We start from the raw sequence: 20,159 nt of genomic DNA on the forward strand, positions 1-20,159 counted from the left end.
CGATATCTAGTGTATATATCTGTGGCTATTTAGTTCTCTTTGACTCATTGGATAGAAACGCTGCTTTATTCACAAATGTTTTATGCAATATTCCAGTTTTGCGCATAAATCTAACTTGCATCTTTGGATGGAAACACAGCTAATGGTTTCCGGTTTCAAACATTTTTCTAAATATCTTCTTTTGTGCTCAACAGAAGAAAGAAACTCCCTTTAAAGGACACTTTCCTAGTAATTCTAACGCAAATATGGCTTATTTAAAAAAACAAGAGAATCATTTGCATGTTATTGTCTTTTGCTTTTCTCCTCTTCAGCGTTCAGTGATGTTTCCATTGATGCATTACTTTAAATTTTCATGAAGACAAATTTTTTTATTTTAAATAAGTAAATAAAGATAAAATAGGGAACAAATCAGAAAGGGATAGTGATCCAAATGTCCAAGCAATCTCAAACAACACGCACTTAACATAATTTTTCATCTAAATACGGTTTTACAATAATAGTTCACTGCATGTACTGATGCATTGAATAAGTTTGGTATACATTAATAATAATTGATAATTGCATCCCGACAGAAAAATCCAGCCTTAACCAGCCTAAGCTGGTTTTGGCTGGTTGACCAGCCTGGTTTTAGAGGGGTTTTGGCCATTTCCAGGCTGGTTTCCAGCCATTTCCAGCCTGGTCTTAGTTGGTCAGGCTGGGAGATGACCAGCTAAAACCAGCTTGACGAGCCTAGCCAGGCTGGGAGTCCAGCCAAAACCAGCTATCTCCAGCTTAAACCAGGCTGGTCAAGCTGGTTTTAACTGGATTTGGCTGGTCATTTTCCAGCCTGACCAGCTAAGACCAGGCTGGAAATGGCTGGAAACCAGCCTGAAAATGGCCAAAACCCCTTTAAAACCAGCCTGGTCAACCAGCTAAAACCAGCCAACCAGCCTAGGCTGGTCTAAGCTGGATTTTTCAGCAGGGATAACACGCTAGTAATTAAATAGTGCTAGTAATTACATATTGTAAGCTTTATGTTATTGACTGAGGATCTTTGTGGTCCTTTTTCATTTTCTGCAATTGCATGTTTTCCCAGAAAGCGTCTGGAGGTGCATTTGAAGAGTAAACCTGCATGTTTCCTATTTGTTCAAAAATATCACCAAAGTGGCAGCCAAGCAGCCTTGCTTTACATGAACACTCATTTTCAGTCATTTTACAGCTCTTTATTCATTCATTTTATTTTCAGCTTAGTCCCTTCATTAATCCGGGGTCGCCACAGCGGAATGAACCGCCAACTTATCCAGCACATGTTTTACGCAGCGGATGCCCTTCCAGCTGCAACCCATCACACAGCTCTACAGTTTAAGCATTACTGAATCCATTCAGCCGATCTCCGGGTCTGGCGGGGGCACTTTTAGCTAAGCTTAGCATAAATCATTGATTTGGATTAGACCGTTAGCATCCTCCTCAAAAAAAAAAAAAATGTTTAGATAATTTCCCCATTTAACGCTTGATGCTTCTTTATTGACATTGTGCACTAAGATACTGAAATATATTCATTTTTAGGCTAGAAACTATCAGCTCATTCTGCCGACCTGTCAATATCAGGGTGTAAAAATGAGGCATACCAGCCACATTCACATTATATTTAGGTATTGTAGTTAATAAATCAACCTCAGAACGGATTACAGACAACTTTTCACAAAAGCTACAAAAGACAAAAAATATCTTTAATTGCTGGCTTTAAAGGAATTTATTCAAGGTAGAGTGCTGATCTCAAAAGCTGAAGGTATTTCCAGACTTGTAAACCCTGCACTGTCTCTTCATGTAGATTCACAATTGAGAAAGTTTTATTGAAGTTTATTTGGAGAGGCGAAACAGAGTCTGTTAAAAGAAAAACAATAATTAGGAATATATCAGAAGGAGGATTAAATGCATTAGATTTCGAAACCATTAACAATATCTTTAAAATCAATTGGATCAAAAATTGTCTTCATAACAATACTTCCGTATGGTTCTCTATCCCAAATCTTATCTTTGAAAAATGTGGTGGCCTACACTTTTTGCTAACTTGTGATTTTAAGTGTTCTAAAAGTTTCATAAACAAGCCTTGAATACATGGAAACTGATTCATAAGCATAACTTTCCCCCCCACTCATGTATTATCTGCAACAATCAGTATATTTTATTTAAAAACAAGTCCATATTTTGGAATGATTATGTTAAAAAAAAAAAAAAAAAGTAATTTTTGTTACAGACTTATTAAATCATGTTGTCACCGACTCGGTCCCAGTCATTCCCCTCGCTGGCCAGCAGAGGCCACCATCTCCGGACTTTTAAGCAGTACATCATCCATTTACACTGATCCAGCACACCTGATCTTCATCCCGCTAATGACCCACGTACCCTTCATAAGCAGCTCTCACACACACAGTCTTGTCGAAGACCTCCGTGAAGTTGGCACCCCATAAAAACAAATAATCCCCAAAACTATGCCATTCTATTGTTTAGATATTGCCTAATCAAAACATTTCGGGGGCCGCGACGTCACTCAGCGCGCATTATTTCCTCTAAAGCGCACAAAACAGCTCCCAAAGTGTTTTGATTAGGCAATGTCTAAACAATACAAACAGATAAAGTGCTTATTTTAATAGCACAAACCAGCAGAAATCCATCATTAAAGAATGTCAACTGTTTTGTAGTGGTGGGCAAAGCGAGGCTTCGTGAAACACTGAAACAGTCGAAGCAAATGTGTCGAAGCTTCGAAACGTTTCGAAACTTCACTCTACAGTGACATCTAGTGGTAATTTTTTTATGTATTGCACTGAAACAGTTTCAGCAAAGAACGATTGAACAAATTGAGGGATTAAACCCAACTTTGTACATGAAATCCTTCAAGTTACATAGTACAATGGTTAAGGTATCAGACTTCCATGCAGGGTTAGTAGGTTTCGAAGCCAGTCTGTCGCAGTTGTTTTGAAATGCTTTAATACCAGTTGGTAATGCTTTGCTCTTGTATCGTTTTGTTTCAACATTGGTCTGACATCCGAATAAACAATTTGTGAATAAATATGTCTTGTTTTTGTCTTAAAACAGGGTTGTTGCTAGATCAAAAACGGTGGCCTGAAGTTATCAAGAATTATTTATATTATTCAATAAATTTCCCATTTATTGTATTTTATTAATGTCTACCCTAACCCTAAACCCAACCATACTGTAAAAATATTTATTATAGTTTTACAGTGTTACAAAAATGATGCTAAATTGATGGCGTAACTGTAGCTGTATCCTATTTAGGCTACACAAAACAGAAACATGATTAAAATACATAAAACCATGATTTCAGAGTATTTGTACAAGTCGGGATTCGAACCCAAAACATTCGAATGCTAAGCATAGAATCAATTAGCAAACCCACAGTCCTCTAAGTCATATGAGACAGAGTTAGTTTGGAGACCTTGGCAGTCAAATTAGGATTGGCCAGGTCTCGAAACGTTTCTAAGCTGATCGATGCTTTGAATCGCTTTAGTCACGTGACTAGGTGTTTCGAAACACTTTAGTCACGTGACTTTGGTGCTTCGGATCATGCTTCGGTGCAGTGTTTCGAAACACTTGCGCTTCGGGATCTCGACACTGTGTCGAAACGTCAGTTTCACGTCAGCCATCCCTACTGTTTTGTGCGCTTTAGAGGAAATAATGCGCGCTGAGTGACGTCGCGGCTCCCGAAATGTTTTGATTAGGCAATATCTAATCAATAAACGTAGATAAAGTGTTTATTTTTACGGCACAAACCAGCACAAATCCAGCACTAATGGATGACACCTGTTTGTTGCGATTTAGACAACCTGGGGTGGAGAGTGACGGCTCTCGAAATATTTTGATATGGCAATATCTAAACAATAAAAATAGATAAAGTGTTTATTTTAACGGCACAAACCAGCACAAATCGAGCACTAACACATGAGACCAGTTTGGTGTGATTTAGACAACCTGGGGTGGAGAGTGACGTCACGGCTCCCGAAATATTTTGATTATATCTAAACAACGAAAATAGATAACGTGTTTATTTTAACGGCACAAACCAGCACAAACGAATGATACCAGTTTTGCGCGATTTAGAGAAAATGGGGTGGAGAGTGACGTCACGGCTCCCGAAATATTTTGCTTATATCTAAAAGAGGAAAACAGATACCGTGTTCGTTTTAACGGCACAAACCAGCACAAATCGAGCACAAACGACCTGTGCTGTTTTGAAGTCATTTGCGCAACATGGGGTGGAGAGTGACGTCACACGGTCAAAAAAATAATCCTCAATATCTCAGACCCCAAACCAGCACAACCGTTCGTTTTTGCGGCACAAATCAGCGCAAGCGTAGCACAAACGAATGGCATAGTTTTGGGGTTTATTTGTTTTTATGGGGTGCCAACTTCACGGAGGTTTTGCGAAGTCTTGTTTAGCCCTGGCCAGCATTACTGAGCGGTCTATCCTGCCTGATCTCCTGTGTACTACTTCAGCCCGGTTCTTGACTCTGCTCTGCCTTCTGCCTGCCCTCGACTAAAGCCTGTTGCTTGGACTCTGATACTCGCTGCCTGCCCTCGGCCTAAGCCTGTTACACGGACTCTGAATCACGCCGCCTGCCTCTAACCCTTGCCTGGTAAATCACTCTGTGTCTGTCAGCTGCCAGCCCTGAAACCCTCATTGCTGTTAATGTTGTACGTTGAGTAAGTGTGACTTGATAAATACTGCATAATGGATCCCTCCGTGTCAGTCTCCCCGTTACACGTGTAGGGGATTTATATGATTACAATGAATTTATTATTAATTTTGGTTTAAAAAATTACTTTGAATACAAAAAATGTGTTCATTGTATCTCCCCAAAATTACTTCACCTTATTAAAACCGCAAAAATATATAACCATGTATCTGGCTCTCACCCAGAGCTTACTATTAAGGGCCTTTCTATCAAGGATAAAGAAATGTAATAACAATTATATCAGGAATATCCTAACTGCAGATAAAAGTGTTCCTCCGATTGCAATGGTCAAATGGAAACGAGTATTCCCTTCATTCTTCTTTTCCCCAAAAATCTGGTCAGATATTACAAAATGCATAATTCCTAATAAAGTAAAAGAAACTAAATTTAAAATATTACATAGATATTATCCATGCTATGATTTTATAAGTACGTTTAAGGAAGGTTTTTCACCCTTGTGTTGTTTTTGTAAAATGGAATTCTTCATTTATTTTTCAGTTTTGGTCCCAAGTTTCCTTACTACTTTTTGAAGTGTTTATAAATTAATCAGTATAACTGAGCAAATGGTTTTTTTTTTTTTTTACGGATTGCAACTCTGGATTACTGGAAATGGACAAAATAGCTAAAATTCTTATTTTATTTGGAAAGTATCACATCCACAAAACAAAATGTATGCTGACTGTACCAAATTGTAAACTATTTCTCATTGATCTAAAACTTTTTTATGATTCCCTCACTGCTATACAAAGTAATACCAAAGCTATTAAAGGGTCACGAAACACCGAAACACATGTGTTGAGCTGTTGACAGTGGTATATGTGTCCCACACTGCTAAAAACACTATTAGGACACCTATATTTCACTAAAAAGTGTAAATTGGTTGTTTTAGCGTTATTTCAAGCAAATTCGTGCTTCCGGTTTGAAACGAGTTTTTGAAGCTGCGTCACGGTCATGACATAATATCGTGTATTCCAGCGTGCAGACTGGACGTCTGTGCCAGAGTGTGTCTTATTACGTCTTACAGTGTGCTGCATTAATGCATGAGTAAAGCTTGGTTCAAACCAATCAGCGCGCTCTATTGTGCAACTTCATTAATATTCATTACTGTCACAGTGTTTAGACGACAGAGACGCCACGTTGTGTTGGCAAAACAAGCGTGAAGTGTTGCTTTTATAGTTTGCTGCAGTGAAGTTTTGTTTTCATTTTCTCTCTGTGAGAGCTCATCTGGATCACGTGTGGATTAACAGTGTACGCGATGCTTATAACAATAACTTACGTGTCTAAGGAGGATTATTGTTTACCTGAGAGCTGTTCTCATCTGCAAACGCTGAGATCCGGATTCACTTTAGTCTCCTCTTAATAAAGACGCGGCTCTAGTTGCTGGTGATTGTCCTGTCTCTACAGATTTGGTAAGTGAGCGACCAGTGCTCTTTGTTTATTCAGTTCGTATTTTATTCGTATCAAACAAACTATTGCACCAGTGTAAACAAGTTAGCACTAACAGTTACAACCAAACTATAAACTCGTGTTGGATTTAGTGACCGGAATAACACACGCAGCTTTCTGACGCTACCTGCCGTGTGCATCTAAGTTTCCGGGAAATGCTGAGGTTTTTTTTCTCTCATTCGCCGTGCGGTATCAAACATTGCATGAAAAATACACGCTTAGAGCAGATCCTCCAATCAAATATCTCGTTTGTCGGGAGGGGCATGACTGAATTCCCTGAATGAAAGAGCCAAACTGCAGTTAAAGTCCACCATTTAATAATTTGGCAAATAATTCGACTACAGATGTCCATGTAAACACAGTCACATTGTCCGCTGTGGGTGTGTGTTTTGACTCTGAAATTCAGCGCGCCCAAATAGACACTCCCACACCTTTAAAGGGCCATGAAACCGCCTCGTTTCAGCAGGGTGTTTTCACACCTCTACTTTGGAAAAAGTCAGAAAAGTGGGCGTGTCCAGCTCTGTTTAGGGGGGAGTGTCTGAGGAACTAAAGTGGGAGGGTGTGGGAGTGTCTATTTGTGCACGCGCCAGTTTCATAGTCAAAATACACACACACAGGAGAAAGTGATGGTGTTTAACCTACATGGACATCTGTAGTCGAATTATTTGCCAAATTACTAAATGGTGGACTTTAACTGCAGTTTGGCTCTTTCATTCAGGGAATTCAGTCATGCCTCTCGCGACAAACGAGATATTTGATTCGAGGAGCTGCTCTGAGCGTGTATTTTTCATGCAATGTTTGATACCGCACGGCGAATGAGAGAAAAAAACCGTCCGCATTTCCTGGAAACTTAGATGCACTCGGCAGGTAGCGTCAGAAAGCCGCGTGTGTTATTCCGGTCACTAAATGCGGTGCTAACATTTGTGCACTCAGTGCAATAGTTAACTTAATTCGATACGAACAAACTGAATAAACAAAGAGCACTGGTCGCTCACTTACCAAATCTGTAGAGACAGGACAATCACCAGCAACTAGAGCCGCGTCTTTATTAAGAGGAGACTACAAGCGAATCCGGATCTCAGCGTTTGCAGATGAGAACAGCTCTCAGGTAAACAATAATCCTCCTTAGACACGTAAGTTATTGTTATAAGCATCGCGTACACTGTTAATCCACACGTGATCCAGATGAGCTCTCACAGAGAGAAAATGAAAACAAAACTTCACTGCAGCAAACTATAAAAGCAACACTTCACGCTTGTTTTGCCAACACAACGTGGCGTCTCTGTCGTCTAAACACTGACAGTAATGAATATTAATGAAGTTGCACAATAGAGCGCGCTGATTGGTTTGAACCAAGCTTTACTCGTGCATTAATGCATCACACTGTAAGACGTAATAAGACACACTCTGGCACAGACGTCCAGTCTGCACGCTGGAATACAACGCTATTATGTCATGACCGTGACGCAGCTTCAAAAATTCGTTTCAAACCGGAAGTACGAATTTGCTTGAAATAACGCAAAAACAACCAATTTATACTTTTTAGTGAAATATAGGTGTCCTAATAGTGTTTTTAGCAGTGTGGGACACATATACGACTGTCAACAGCTCAACACATGTGTTTTGGTGTTTCGTTACCCTTTAAGACATTTCAACTACTGGAAAAAATACTTAATGTACACGATTAATGTTTGTTGTTAATTCCATTGTATACTGTTTTATCTATAACTCTGTACATCCCTGTTTGTTCAATAAAAAAAAAATAAAATAAATATATATATATATATATATATATATATATATATATATATATATATATATATATATATATATATATATATAAAATTAAAAAAAAAAAGCCACATTCACATTTAAGAGTAAGAGGCGTCCTCTGGTGGTTCGGTGGTACTACATATGTGTATAACGAGGATCTGCCCTTTGACAATGTTTAATGCCACCCTTCATAAAAGGATTAAAAATATAAAGTAGCTACAATAAAATAGGTAATGAGGACTTATATTACTGCTGTAAGATGAAATAAATTCAACCATCCCTGATCCTTGTTTTAAACGCAGATAGGCGGGACATTTTTTCATTGTGTGTAGGAGTGTTGGTGGTACAAACAGTTTGGGTGGAGGTGTACAGGGAAGAATTATTCGCCCCCTGTTTATTTTTTCTCCAATTTCAACTTGTTTAATGATGGTTTGTTCTGTAGACTATTGAAAAAAAATAGCTTAAAGGGGCTAATAATATTAACCTTAAAATGATGTTTAAAAAATTAAAAACTGCTTTCATTCTAGCCGAAATAAAACAAATCAGACTTTCTCCAGAAGCAAAAATATTATCAGACATACTGTGAACATTTCCTGAATCTGTTCAACATCATTTGGGAAACGTTTAAACAAGAAATAATAATTCAAAGGGGGTGAATAGTTCTGACTTCACCTGTAAGTCACAATTTATTTCCATTTCAATTGCTTTATGTCCTGGATTATGTTTATTGAATATGTATGAAGACATTTTTCTACTAAAGCAAGAGAATTGATTGGTTTATGTTTAAATCAAGCAAGGCGTTGTATTGCTTTATCTTGGAAACATGTTAAATCGCCCCTCCATTGGACTTTTGGTTGAGAAACTTAACATGTTTGGCTCTTGAAAAGCTCGAAAATAAGAAAAAACCCTCTGAATTTTGTGATATCTGAGAAGGTGCTTTTGTGAAAAATCTGAATAAAAAAAAAAACAAGTCTGAAGTTGTGGAATGGTAACTGGTGCTTGATTAGAATTTTTTAAATTTAATTTAAATGTATTTATTTTAACATTATTATTATTATTATTATTATTATTATTATAAATTTTTCAATAAGGATTATTATTTAATTGAGATTTTTCCCTAAACCTGTCTGGGGAAAGTTTTGGGTATTGGAAACCCTGAAAAAAAAAAAACTCAACATACAGAAAAATATAAAAAAATAAAAAATATAAAAAATATACAGCTAAAAGGGGCTAATAATATTGACCTTTAAATAGTGCTTAAAAAATTAAAAACTGCTTTTATTCTAGCCGAAATAAAACAAATAAGACTTTCTCCAGAAGAAAAAATATTATCAGACATACTGTGAACATTTCCTGAATCTGTTCAACATCATTTGGGAAATATTTAAAGCAGAAAAAGGAGAAACTTTAACTGTTTATACAGGATATGGAAAAAATATTCATGGGATATGGCAAGATAGAAGGGTAAAACACAGGAGAATCCCAGAGGGTTAACAGGAACGCTTTCTGGAGAAACTTTGTTGCTATACCATGGCTGCAGCAGGTGTGCAGTGATATTATGAAGTGCCAGAAAATAGTCCCCCTGCAGCTAGATAAAATCACTGCGTAAGAGCATTAAAAACATAAAATAACAACTTTTCATTTTCCGTCAGTCTTAGTAAACAAAGTACAGAAGAGTCCAGCTTTAAAAAAAAAACATTTTTTTTTTAGCTAGATGCTAATGGTCTAATCCAATTCAATGATTTATGCTAAGCTAAGCTAAAAAGTGCTCCCGCCAGAAATAGATTAGCTGGATGTATTCAAAAATGGTCAACTTTGTCTTTTTGGCCTATTGGGCTGTAAAATAACCTATTTGGAGTGCTTTTTAAGAGACATGTGAAAATGATGACTATATGAAACGCATTTATTTACAGTTTACCACTGTTATTCTGGTTGAGTGGCTGTTTATATTCATATTAAACCAACATAAGTCAGTCGGCTCATGTGCACATACAGCTCAACCTCAAAGATATTGAGGATATGAACTCGATGAATGCTCAAAATATCTGTGTGAAGTGTGCGTTTACAGAAAAACACAGCACGTCAGAACATTTCAGCACTTTATTCAGTACAGTACTGCCGAACGGACGGCTTCCAGCTGAATGAACAGCAAACTGGATGGTTGGAACCGAATATCCTTCAAACGATTCGACTTCAGAAAAGGTCATGACGCATGAATCGTCTCATATGCTGGTATTACCGCCTACGAACAGAAAATACAGGAGCCTGGGGCTAGTTGTCACAGTTATTTCCTCGTAATTTAAATGAAATGCTGTATTTTTAGGCCATGTCCACAGGTAAACGAGTATAATTCTCCTTGCCTTTGTTTAGACATGTATCTACTTCAACATGAACATGCTAGGGTCGCATCGAATGCAGATAAAGTAACGCGACTAAGTTACAAAGACAATGCTAATGTGCAAACTGGCAACCTCAAGACAAATGTGAATCAAGTGTCCAGAATTGTTAACACGGCGTCTTAAGTATGAACAGGGTTTAATTGAGTTTTTAATGTGTATTTAATAAGTTTGACTTGAGTTGAACTGAAGTTCGACTGCTCGACTCGAGCTAAAAGCTCCTGTGAGATGAGAAACATCCCGTGAGTAAACCAGAGCTAGTGACTGATGTTCTGCAGCGAAGCCCACATTAGAATAAAGCCGTGTCGGCCAATCAGAAAGGAGAAATCAGCACACATGCTGATGTCACTAAGCAAAACCTCCGGCTTTAGTTTCCAACGCAATCTCACGGCAATTCGTAACTTTTTGCTTTAGTGGCTAATTCGTATGAATTCGTACGATCTAATTCGTACAATTTTCTCGTCACCCAATGACAGTTGGGTTTAGGGGTGGGGTTGAATGCCACGCCTCCTTTTTAAAATCGTACATTTTTGTTCGACTGAACTTGTACAAATTCGTACAAAATAGCCACTAAACTGACAAAACGTAAAATGCTTACGTTTCCTCGTGAGATCAGGCTGGAGTTTCTGAAAGATGCAGTTTCAGTCACTTGATATCGCATTTTCCGGCGACACTGTGGCTCACTGGTCGCTGGTTCGAGTCCTGGCTTGGCCAGGTGGCATTTCCATGTGGAGTTTGCATGTTCTCCCCATGTTGGCGTGGCGTGGTGCTCCGGTTTCCCCCACAGTCCTAACACACGCGCTATAGGGGAATTGAATGAGGTAAATTGGCTGTAGTGTGTGTGAATAAGTGTGTATGGGTGATGGGTTGCATCTGGAAGGGTATCCGCTGTGTAAAACATATGCTGGAATAGTTGTCGGTTCCTTCCACAGTGGCGACCTCTGCTAAATAATGAACTAAGCCAAAGAAAAATTAATAAATACATTTTCGTGTGGACGAAAAGCCAAACCACAGAAAAACGAATACGGGCTATCAGAGATGATAGCTGGCATATAGTGTTGAGTCCCGAGTTCAAGTCCCGGCTCGCAGATCTTTGTCAATCTCGCCCTGCCCCTTTTGATCACACTTTGCTTACTGTCTATATACTGTTACATCCCAATTAAGGCAAAACCACCAAAAAATAAATAAATAAAAATGTTGAATTTTAATAATACACATTTAATTGACGTATAAATTTTTACAATTCAATAATCTTGAAAAGGCATTAAAGTCTGCGTGACTTTGATTTCAGTATGTCGATGTACTTTCGAGATTAAAAGAAATATACTGAGTAGGGGGCGGGGCGTTCTTTTTGAGCATCATTCTCTCATAGCAAACTAACGGTAAGAGGGGCGTGGCTAAGAATATTGTCATCAAACTGATAGAAGCCCCGCCCTCCTAAAAGCAGAAGCAAATGCTCGGATTTAGGTTGAAGATCACCAAAACAAACGCGAGCTAGCAAAAAACGAAATAAACGTCGTAAATTGTAAATACAATGTAATTTGCGTTTCATGCAAGTTTAAAAACTGGGTCCAAACAACTCCTTGGACAGTACTAGCGAACATCTTTCTCCAGGTTTATGGACAAAAAATAAAATACAAAACTCACTCTGAGAAATATTTACTAGTACAAAAACAGACGTCTGTGACAACTAGCCCAGATTGTCTATAATAGACTCTTGATTATGAGCAGCACACATTCATTGGGTTCCTTTCACAGATTATTTTCATCAGGGGTTCGTTCTTCGTGCGTGGATTACTCCGATAGCTGGATCTGATGTTCGAAAATTTGACGTTTCGTTCTTCAAATTTCACCCAGAAGTTGTCAAGGCCACAGGTCTGTGAGCTCAAACTTAGGTTTCCTAAACAACGACGTAACTGGCGGCTGAACTATCATAGTACGATGCATCGTTTGGAAAGAGAGCAATGTAGTGACGAGTGTTTCCCAAAACGCATAGTTTCTCTGTTGCAGATCCATCGTTTAAACCACGTTAGTTATAACGAAAAACTAAACCACTAAAGCGAGTGGTAACAATTTTTTTAGAGAAGAACCCATCATTTCTTTGCGCAAATTATATTGTTTTACACGCACACACATTTTTAAAAAATACAATATTCGTTTTGGTAAAAACAATCATTCGTTTTCCATATTAACTGAAATATATGCAAACAACACACATATAGGGCCTGTGTTTCCTTTACTGATATTATTGAGAACATTACACATAAAATCGCTCAGCGAACAGGTATTCTAATCTCATATACAAATCATCACGTTAATGGTTTTAATTTGTATAGGTATTAAAAAATAAAAAATATATAACTGTAAGTAGTCTATTTTAGTAGTCTACTTTTACAACTTTGACACGTTCAATCCACGGCAGAAATGTTCCAGCATGGGCCCAATACAGTTCATATACAAATAGCACAAGCTATTATAAATTAAAACCTTTAACGTAACCTATAGATTTTTGTTTTCACGAGCTTTTGAGACGTAACGTAGATTCCGCTTTCCATAGTTCACCTATAGCTTTCGTCATGAGCCACAGCTGTGTTCAAAATGACATCAAAGTTTTCAAAGTGCACTACGAAGGGAGCACAATTGTGAATATGAAGATCGCTAAAACTGAACTGTAAAAATACTTTAAAAGCAAATTTCACCTAAGAGAGATGACCTTAATGTTTTTTTATTTTAAATAATTCAGAGTTTAAATGTTAGAATGTTCGAAACGAATAGGGCATAAGGGGATAACTGGAAATAGAACAATAGCCAGGAGCTTTGCTTCTAACTACAGCTCTAGAGGTCTGGTTGCAATCGTACAAGTTTGCGAATGTTAGTTGGAACGACAGATTTGGGAAACACCAAATCAACAAACTACGTTTGTAATGATGGAACTTGCGACCTTAGTCAGCTAACGATGGTAATGCACCCCTGCTCGGTAGCAGCTTATTTCATGTAAACAGGATTAGATTGAATTATTTCAAAAACAAAGGCGATATTAAAAATCTGTACCAACAACTGATATTTTCTGTATTCAATCGGCGAAAATAAATATATTATAAAATTATTTAAGTAAAAAAACAAATGTGAGTTTAAAAAAAAAAAAAAATTAAAAACAATGTAATATACATTCTGCGAAACTGTCGGGCTGTGGAACCTTTTCAAAACAGAAGATTTGTGTACCACTTAGTGACTAACATGTACACTTTAGCTACTGATATATACAGAAGGTATGGGAAGTATTCAGACCCCCTTAAATGTTTCACTCTTTGATACATTGCAGCAATTTCCTAAAATAATTTTTTTACTCAATGTCCACACAGCACCCCATATTGACAAAAAACACAGAACTGTTGACATTTTTGCAGATTTATTTTTAAAACAGATAAACTGAAATATCACATAGTGCTAAGTATTCATATCCTTTGTTCAGTATTTTTGGAAAAAATGCAACAGATTTTTCACACTAGGATTTGGGGATCCTCTCCAGATCTGTCAGATTGGATGGTAAACTTTGGTGCGCAGCCATTTTTAGATCTCTCCATTGATGCTCGATTGGGTTTAGGTCAGGGCTGTGGCTGGGCCATTCAAGAACAGTCACGGAGTTGTTGGGAAGCCACTCCTTCGTTATTGTAGCTGTGTTCTCAGGGTCATTATCTTGTTGAGAGGTAAACCTTCATCCCAGAACAGCACCCGAGTTAAATATGCGAGTGTCACAGCCTGAAGGGTCTGAATATTAACTTTTCTATTTTAATAAATCTGTAAAAATGTCAACAATTCTGTGTTTTTCCGTCAACATGGGCTGCTGTGTTGACATGAATAAGGAATGAAATGAAGTTGCAATATAACAACGAGTGAAAAAATGAAGGGGGTCTAAACGCTTTCTGTGCCCACTGTACTTTTAAGGCATCGATATAGATACAAGATTTTAGATACAATCGCAAACGCTGAAAAGGAAGAGCCCCAGCTTTAGAACGATTTCTGAGAGCGAATGATAATAAGTACGGCCGATATTCTTAACGACATTTTTGTGAAGAAATACTTACACAATTAAGCTCATATGGGGTTATTTGAAGACATTTCTCAAATATCAAAACGTTTTTTTTGACGCAAAACTAAATTAAATAGCCAAACGTAAATAATTACGCAAAGAAAAATCGACTTTAAAGGTAACAAACTAAATACATAAATACCTATTCCTCTTGTAAAGCCCGTACAGCCTACAACAAACGTTGGAAAGTGCTTACATAAATAAAACGTTTCGTTTAACGATATTACAAAGTTTGTCGTTTTGCTCACATGGCTGCTAATTGAATAACAATAAGATATTGTCTTGCTTCCAGCAAATCACAGCATTGCGGATTCTGATTTTGAGACTTGAAAGAATACAACAAACTTAAATGCACGTAATAATCTCAAATCACCTTTGAACAAATCAATTTTCCCAGAGATTAGCCAGCTATCAACGATTTCGTTTAAACGACGCACGAAGAACGAACCCCACATCACATTTGACTCAAAACACACTCCAAGCGTAAATGTAAACAAAACACTTCTTTAAAATATAATAGCTTAGCTTTGCCGAAGGTGCTCTATAGGACATTAGCATGATCTGGGCTAATAAAATAAGACGGCAAAGCCGCAGTCCTGTCTGGTGAGGTCAGCTGATGAAGATGATCTCGCAGGCTTAGTGATGCACACACACAGGACACCCAACTAAAAAGCCCCTCGCAGAATAAAGCGTCTAATTATTGTGTACAAACATTTCGCGAGTTCACAAAAGAAGTCACAATCGGAAACGGAATAAACGTCAGTCTACGACAGGAAACGTTTTAGAAACGCATGGCAAACAAACTAACACATAGACGTCTCCTGTCAGAGTGGCGAGAAAAGGCAAAAATATCATCAGCCTGAGTCGGACATGTTGCTTTGCTGATAAGCTGAGAGAGTAGCCATCACACAGTCTTGACGATGAGTCTGTTAATTAAGCCAGTAATCAAATGCATAAGTTAGTTAGTGTGATGCTGCCCTCTAGTGGAGAACGACGGTCAGTGACTCTTCAGTTCACCCAAAAATTTAAATTCTGTCATCGTTTACTCATCCTCCGCCTGTTCAACATTTTCCTCCTTCTGCTGAACACAAATGGAGATATTCCGAGGAATGCTGGACATTGACTACAATAGTATTTCAATCTTGTTTTGGAAAACGAAACTCGTAAACCACTGGAGTGCGAGTAAATGTTGAGGACATTTTCATTTTTGGGTGAACTGTCGCTTTGAATAACCATCTTCAACATGTCGATGAAGTGTTTACTTTGGCCTCTCGTTACGTATTATTGCCAGTCCGATAAATGAAGATCCCTGTTTATAACACTGTTCACATCTGCACTGAAAATGAACGTGTTTTTAACGACTTCACAACAACCGCTGCAACACTGAGACTAAAACCTTGAATCCAGAGAACAAGACAGACACATACAGATATATATATACAGATTGTTAGAAAGAAAAAGAACAGATCAATGAAATCTCACGACAAATTCGTAACTTTTTATTTCAGTGGCTAATTAGTATTCATTTGTACGACATTTTTGCACGATCTGCTCATCCCCTAATGAAGTCTGGCTTTTGGGGTGGTGTTCGGGACACGCCTCCTTTTAAAAATTTTACGTTTTCGTACATATAAAGTCGTATGAATTTAAACGAATTAGCCACTTTTGAGTTACGTTTCCTCGAGAGATCGGGCTAGAACAGACATATAGGCAGAAAGCTGCTTTCCAATGCACCGTACGGCTCGCTTCGGTTCAGTTTCCATCGCAGTTCACTAGCGCTTACAGTGGGTGGCATTATCGATATAGTTGCGGCGCTTCTACTAACGTGACTTCCTGAAAAACATTTCCATTCTGGGTCGTCCCATTCGCTACCAACTACAAATGTATGGACCTCTTCTACTGGCCAAAATTGCACGATTAATCGTTAAAGATCACGATCTCGATTTCTACGATTTTGTATTCATTGTATTTTCAAGGTCAGGAGAGATGCGTGATATAATATACATTCGTAAATGCAATATAAGTTTACGTCACACACTAAAATGTCATGTGAATGAAACATGTTCCCTTCAAACCGAAAATCATAGTGGAATATTCCGTGGAGTCTTGTATTCTAACAAATCCGACGTTTAGTGAAAGGGAGTTTTGGCGAAGGACTGGGATTGATAATCGCTGTTAAAAGGCAGAGTTGTAAATAACGTTCAGTTTGTTGCACAGATTGATCGTTTCATTTCGCAAGACCTCAATAATGAGCCACGGTCGTAGTATTTATGATTTGCATGCGTGTTTTTGTTTTTAAAGTGATGGTTCAACAATGAAATGAGCTAGTTATTGCTAATGCTAATTATATTGCTAATGCTAATCATTTAAATATAGAGGATTTGGTATCTCGTAGTGGAAAAGCCTCCAAAAAGTGAGCCGTACTGAACCATGCAGTGGAAAAGTGACGTAAGGTGCCGTTCACACATCGCATCTAAACACAATATTGCGTAACGTTTCGTTCACCAATTTTAACACGCTTTGCAGTCGTGCGGCGCGATAACACACTGACAAACCCCTGCTGCAGCTCTGATACAAGTTTTATTTATAAAAAAAATGAAAAAGCACTGCAGTGTGAGGTAATTAGACGGTGGTTATTACTGAAATGTTTATTATCAAAGTATAAAGCTGATTGGTTAGTTCTAGTCACATGACTCGCAAGGTGCTTGTGAAAAAGTCGGAAAAGTTAAGATGTTTTCGCAATATGTGAACGTTCCCTTAAGACCCCGGTATACTTTAAACTAAATTTTTTTTTTTAAAAGACTAAAATGACGTGCCTTTGACGAAAATCCAGCCAAAATGTAGTTATTTTAAATTAGTGTTAGCAGTTTGAAACCGAACTTCGGCAGCCACTCAGCCTTTTAGAAATTCTTTTTGCTCTCAAAACAAAAAAGTTTGTTCTTCCATTTCATTTGTAGTATACCGGGGCCTTTAGACAGCCAGATGTGACAGAGATAGACAGAGGAAAACAGGCAGAGGCAGTGAAATATAAAGAGAGAGACAATGATAGAAAAATACTGTTAGACGACTTGGTAAAAAGAGAATACAGACAGACGAGTGTTGAAGACACTATATAGAGATATAGTTAGATTGTCAAACAGACAAATACTGCTGCACAAAGACAAAAAGGGCCAGGATACAAATCAAAACATTGAAAGATTGTTCAGCAGACAATAATAGGGGAGATTAAAAACAGACAGAAGCAGAGAGACAGGCAGAGCGAGAGGTTGACAGGCAGTAGACAGATTCTAGAGCTGAGGTGAAAAATCGCTGAGTAATCGATTCTGAGATCTTCAAAATGCATCGCTGTTCTCTCTTGAATCGATTCTGAGCTTAGTTTAACAGCAGGTGGCGCTGTTTGCTTTAGAAAACAGTGGTACTCGGCTTGCATCTAATTCCTTACGAATACCACTTGAACCTACAATAACCATTACAATAATATACCATTTACGATGTTTACGTCAATTATGAGACATAAGTTAACTAGCATAACTCGATGAAAGCACAAGAACGCCGCTTCCTATTACAAACTAGCCTAGAGCGCCATCTGCCGATCAAAACTAGCCTAGAGCGTTGTCTGCAGTTCAAAACAAGCCTAGAGCGCCATCTGCCGATCAAAACTAGCCTAGAGCGCTGTCTGCCGTTCAAAACAAGCCTAGACCGCCCTCTGCTGTTCAAAACAAGCCTAGAGCGACATCTGCCGTTCAAAACTAGCCTAGAGCGCCATCTGCTGTTCAAAACTAGCCTAGAGCGCCATCTGCTGTTCAAAACAAGCCTAGAGCACCATCTGCTGTTCAAAACAAGCCTAGAGCGCCATCTGCTGTTCAAAACAAGCCTAGAGCACTATCTGCTGTTCAAAACAAGCCTAGAGCGCCATCTGCTGTTCAAAACTAGCCTAGAGCGCCATCTGCTGTTCAAAACTAGCCTAGAGCGCCATCTGCTGTTCAAAACTAGCCTAGAGTGCGTCTGCTGTTCAAAACTAGCCTAGAGCGCCATCTGCTTTTATAACTAGCCTAGAGCGCATCTGTTGTTGAAAACTAACCTAACGCTCCATGTACTATTAAAAACAAGCCTAGAGTGCCATCTGCTGTTCAATACAAGCCTAGAGCGACATCTGCCGTTGAAAACAAGCCTAGAGCGCCCTCTGCTATTCAAAACTAGCCTAGAGCGCTGTCTGCTGTTCAAAACAAGCCTAGAGCGTCAAAACTAGCCTGGAGCACCATCTGCTGTTAAAAATGAGCCTAGATCACTATCTGCTGTTCAAAAGTAGCCCAGAGCGCCATCTGCTGTTATAACTAGTCTAGAGCGCCATCTGCTGTTCAAAACAAGCCTAGAGCGCCATCTGCTGTTATAACTAGTCTAGAGCGCCATCTGCTGTTCAAAACAAGCCTAGAGCGCCATCTGCTGCTCAAAACAAGCCTAGAGCGCCCTCTGCTGTTCAAAACTAGCCTAGAGCGCCATCTGCTTTTATAACTAGCCTAGAGCGCAGCTGTTGTTGAAAACTAACCTAACGCTCCATCTGCTATTATAACCAGTCTAGAGCGCCATCTGCTGTTATAACTAGTCTAGAGCGCCATCTCCTTTTCAAAACTAGCCTAGAGCACCATCTGCTGTTATAACTAGTCTAGAGCGCCATCTGCTGTTCAAAACAAGCCTAGAGCATCATAGCTAGCCTGGAGCACCATTTGGTGTTCAAAACAAGCCAAAAGCGCCATCTGCTGTTAAAAACTAGTCTAGAGTGCCATCTGTCGTTCAAAACTAGTCTAGAGAGCCATCTGCTGTTATAACTAGCCTAGAGCGCTATCTGCTGTTAAAAACTAGCCTAGAGCGCCATCTGCTGTTAAAAACTAGTCTAGAGCGACATCTGTTGTTCAAAACTAGCCTAGAGCGCCATCTGCTTTTATAACTAGCCAAGAGCGCCATCTGCTGTTAAAAACTAGTTTAGAGCGACATCTGTTGTTCAAAATTAGCCTAGAGCGCCATCTGCTTTTATAACTAGCCTAGAGTGCCATCTGCTGTTCAAAACCAGCATCTAGAATTTATTCTAGAGAGAATGGCGATGCACTCTAAAAAATCTCAATGAACGCAGCAGCGATTCACCTGGGATTTTTCGCCACATCTCTAACAGATTCAAGGCTTTAATCTAAATGGCATCTGTGTTGTTTCCACCATCATCATGTATTCAGAACGCTCACCTTCTCCCAAAAGTTCATCAGTGACTTCTACTCAGCAGTGTAAGTTCTCTGCGGCGCTGCTATAAACGTGTCCTCAGATCCCTGAATGAATGGATGATCACGAGCCGTGCCTCCTGTTGACCCTGCAGTCTCAGTTTGGGCTGTCTCACGCTGCTCCGTGAGCAGCTCAACCGCAGACGCTTCATTGGTTTGCAGGTCCGAGCGCTCGGCTAGCTGTTGTTGTCCACTGTCATGTATTTGAGCGCAGCGAAGCCGTAGCGTCTAGACATGTTCTGCTGAAACTCCTCCTTCAGCGTCTTCAGGCAAGCGCGGTACTGTTTGTTCGAGCGAAACTTGGTGATGTCGAAACTGGGTGCGTGCGGCATGTGGATCATGTAGGCATTGGGCAGAACCACGAACTCATACTCCTGAAAATACACAACGCTGTTAGCTGAAACATCAATGGTAATCCTTTACTTGAAGGGTGTTCATGAGCATATTATACATG

At 38.9% G+C, this 20,159-nt stretch overlaps 1 protein-coding gene across 7 annotated transcripts in view; it reads right to left on the minus strand.

Annotated features, from left to right (window-relative positions):
- Window positions 1-1,688: 1,688 nt before the first annotated feature.
- The window catches only part of large1 (LARGE xylosyl- and glucuronyltransferase 1), a 75,410-nt gene continuing 56,939 nt past the window's right edge, over window positions 1,689-20,159 (minus strand). For 2 of the 7 annotated variants that reach the window (XR_015942056.1, XR_015942053.1), the window contains 2 exons: window positions 19,673-20,079; window positions 1,689-1,863 (listed from right to left, as the gene is read on the minus strand). Coding sequence is in view for 2 of the 7 variants with exons in the window: in XM_088649769.1 (XP_088505895.1) it covers window positions 19,882-20,079 (198 nt within the window). In the remaining 5 variants the exon portion in view is untranslated. 7 annotated transcript variants of the gene reach the window in all.

This window comes from Danio rerio, chromosome 4 (genome assembly GCF_052040795.2).
Source record: "Danio rerio strain M-AB ecotype USA chromosome 4, GRCz13ab, whole genome shotgun sequence".
In the NCBI taxonomy this organism is placed as follows: domain Eukaryota; kingdom Metazoa; phylum Chordata; class Actinopteri; order Cypriniformes; family Danionidae; genus Danio; species Danio rerio.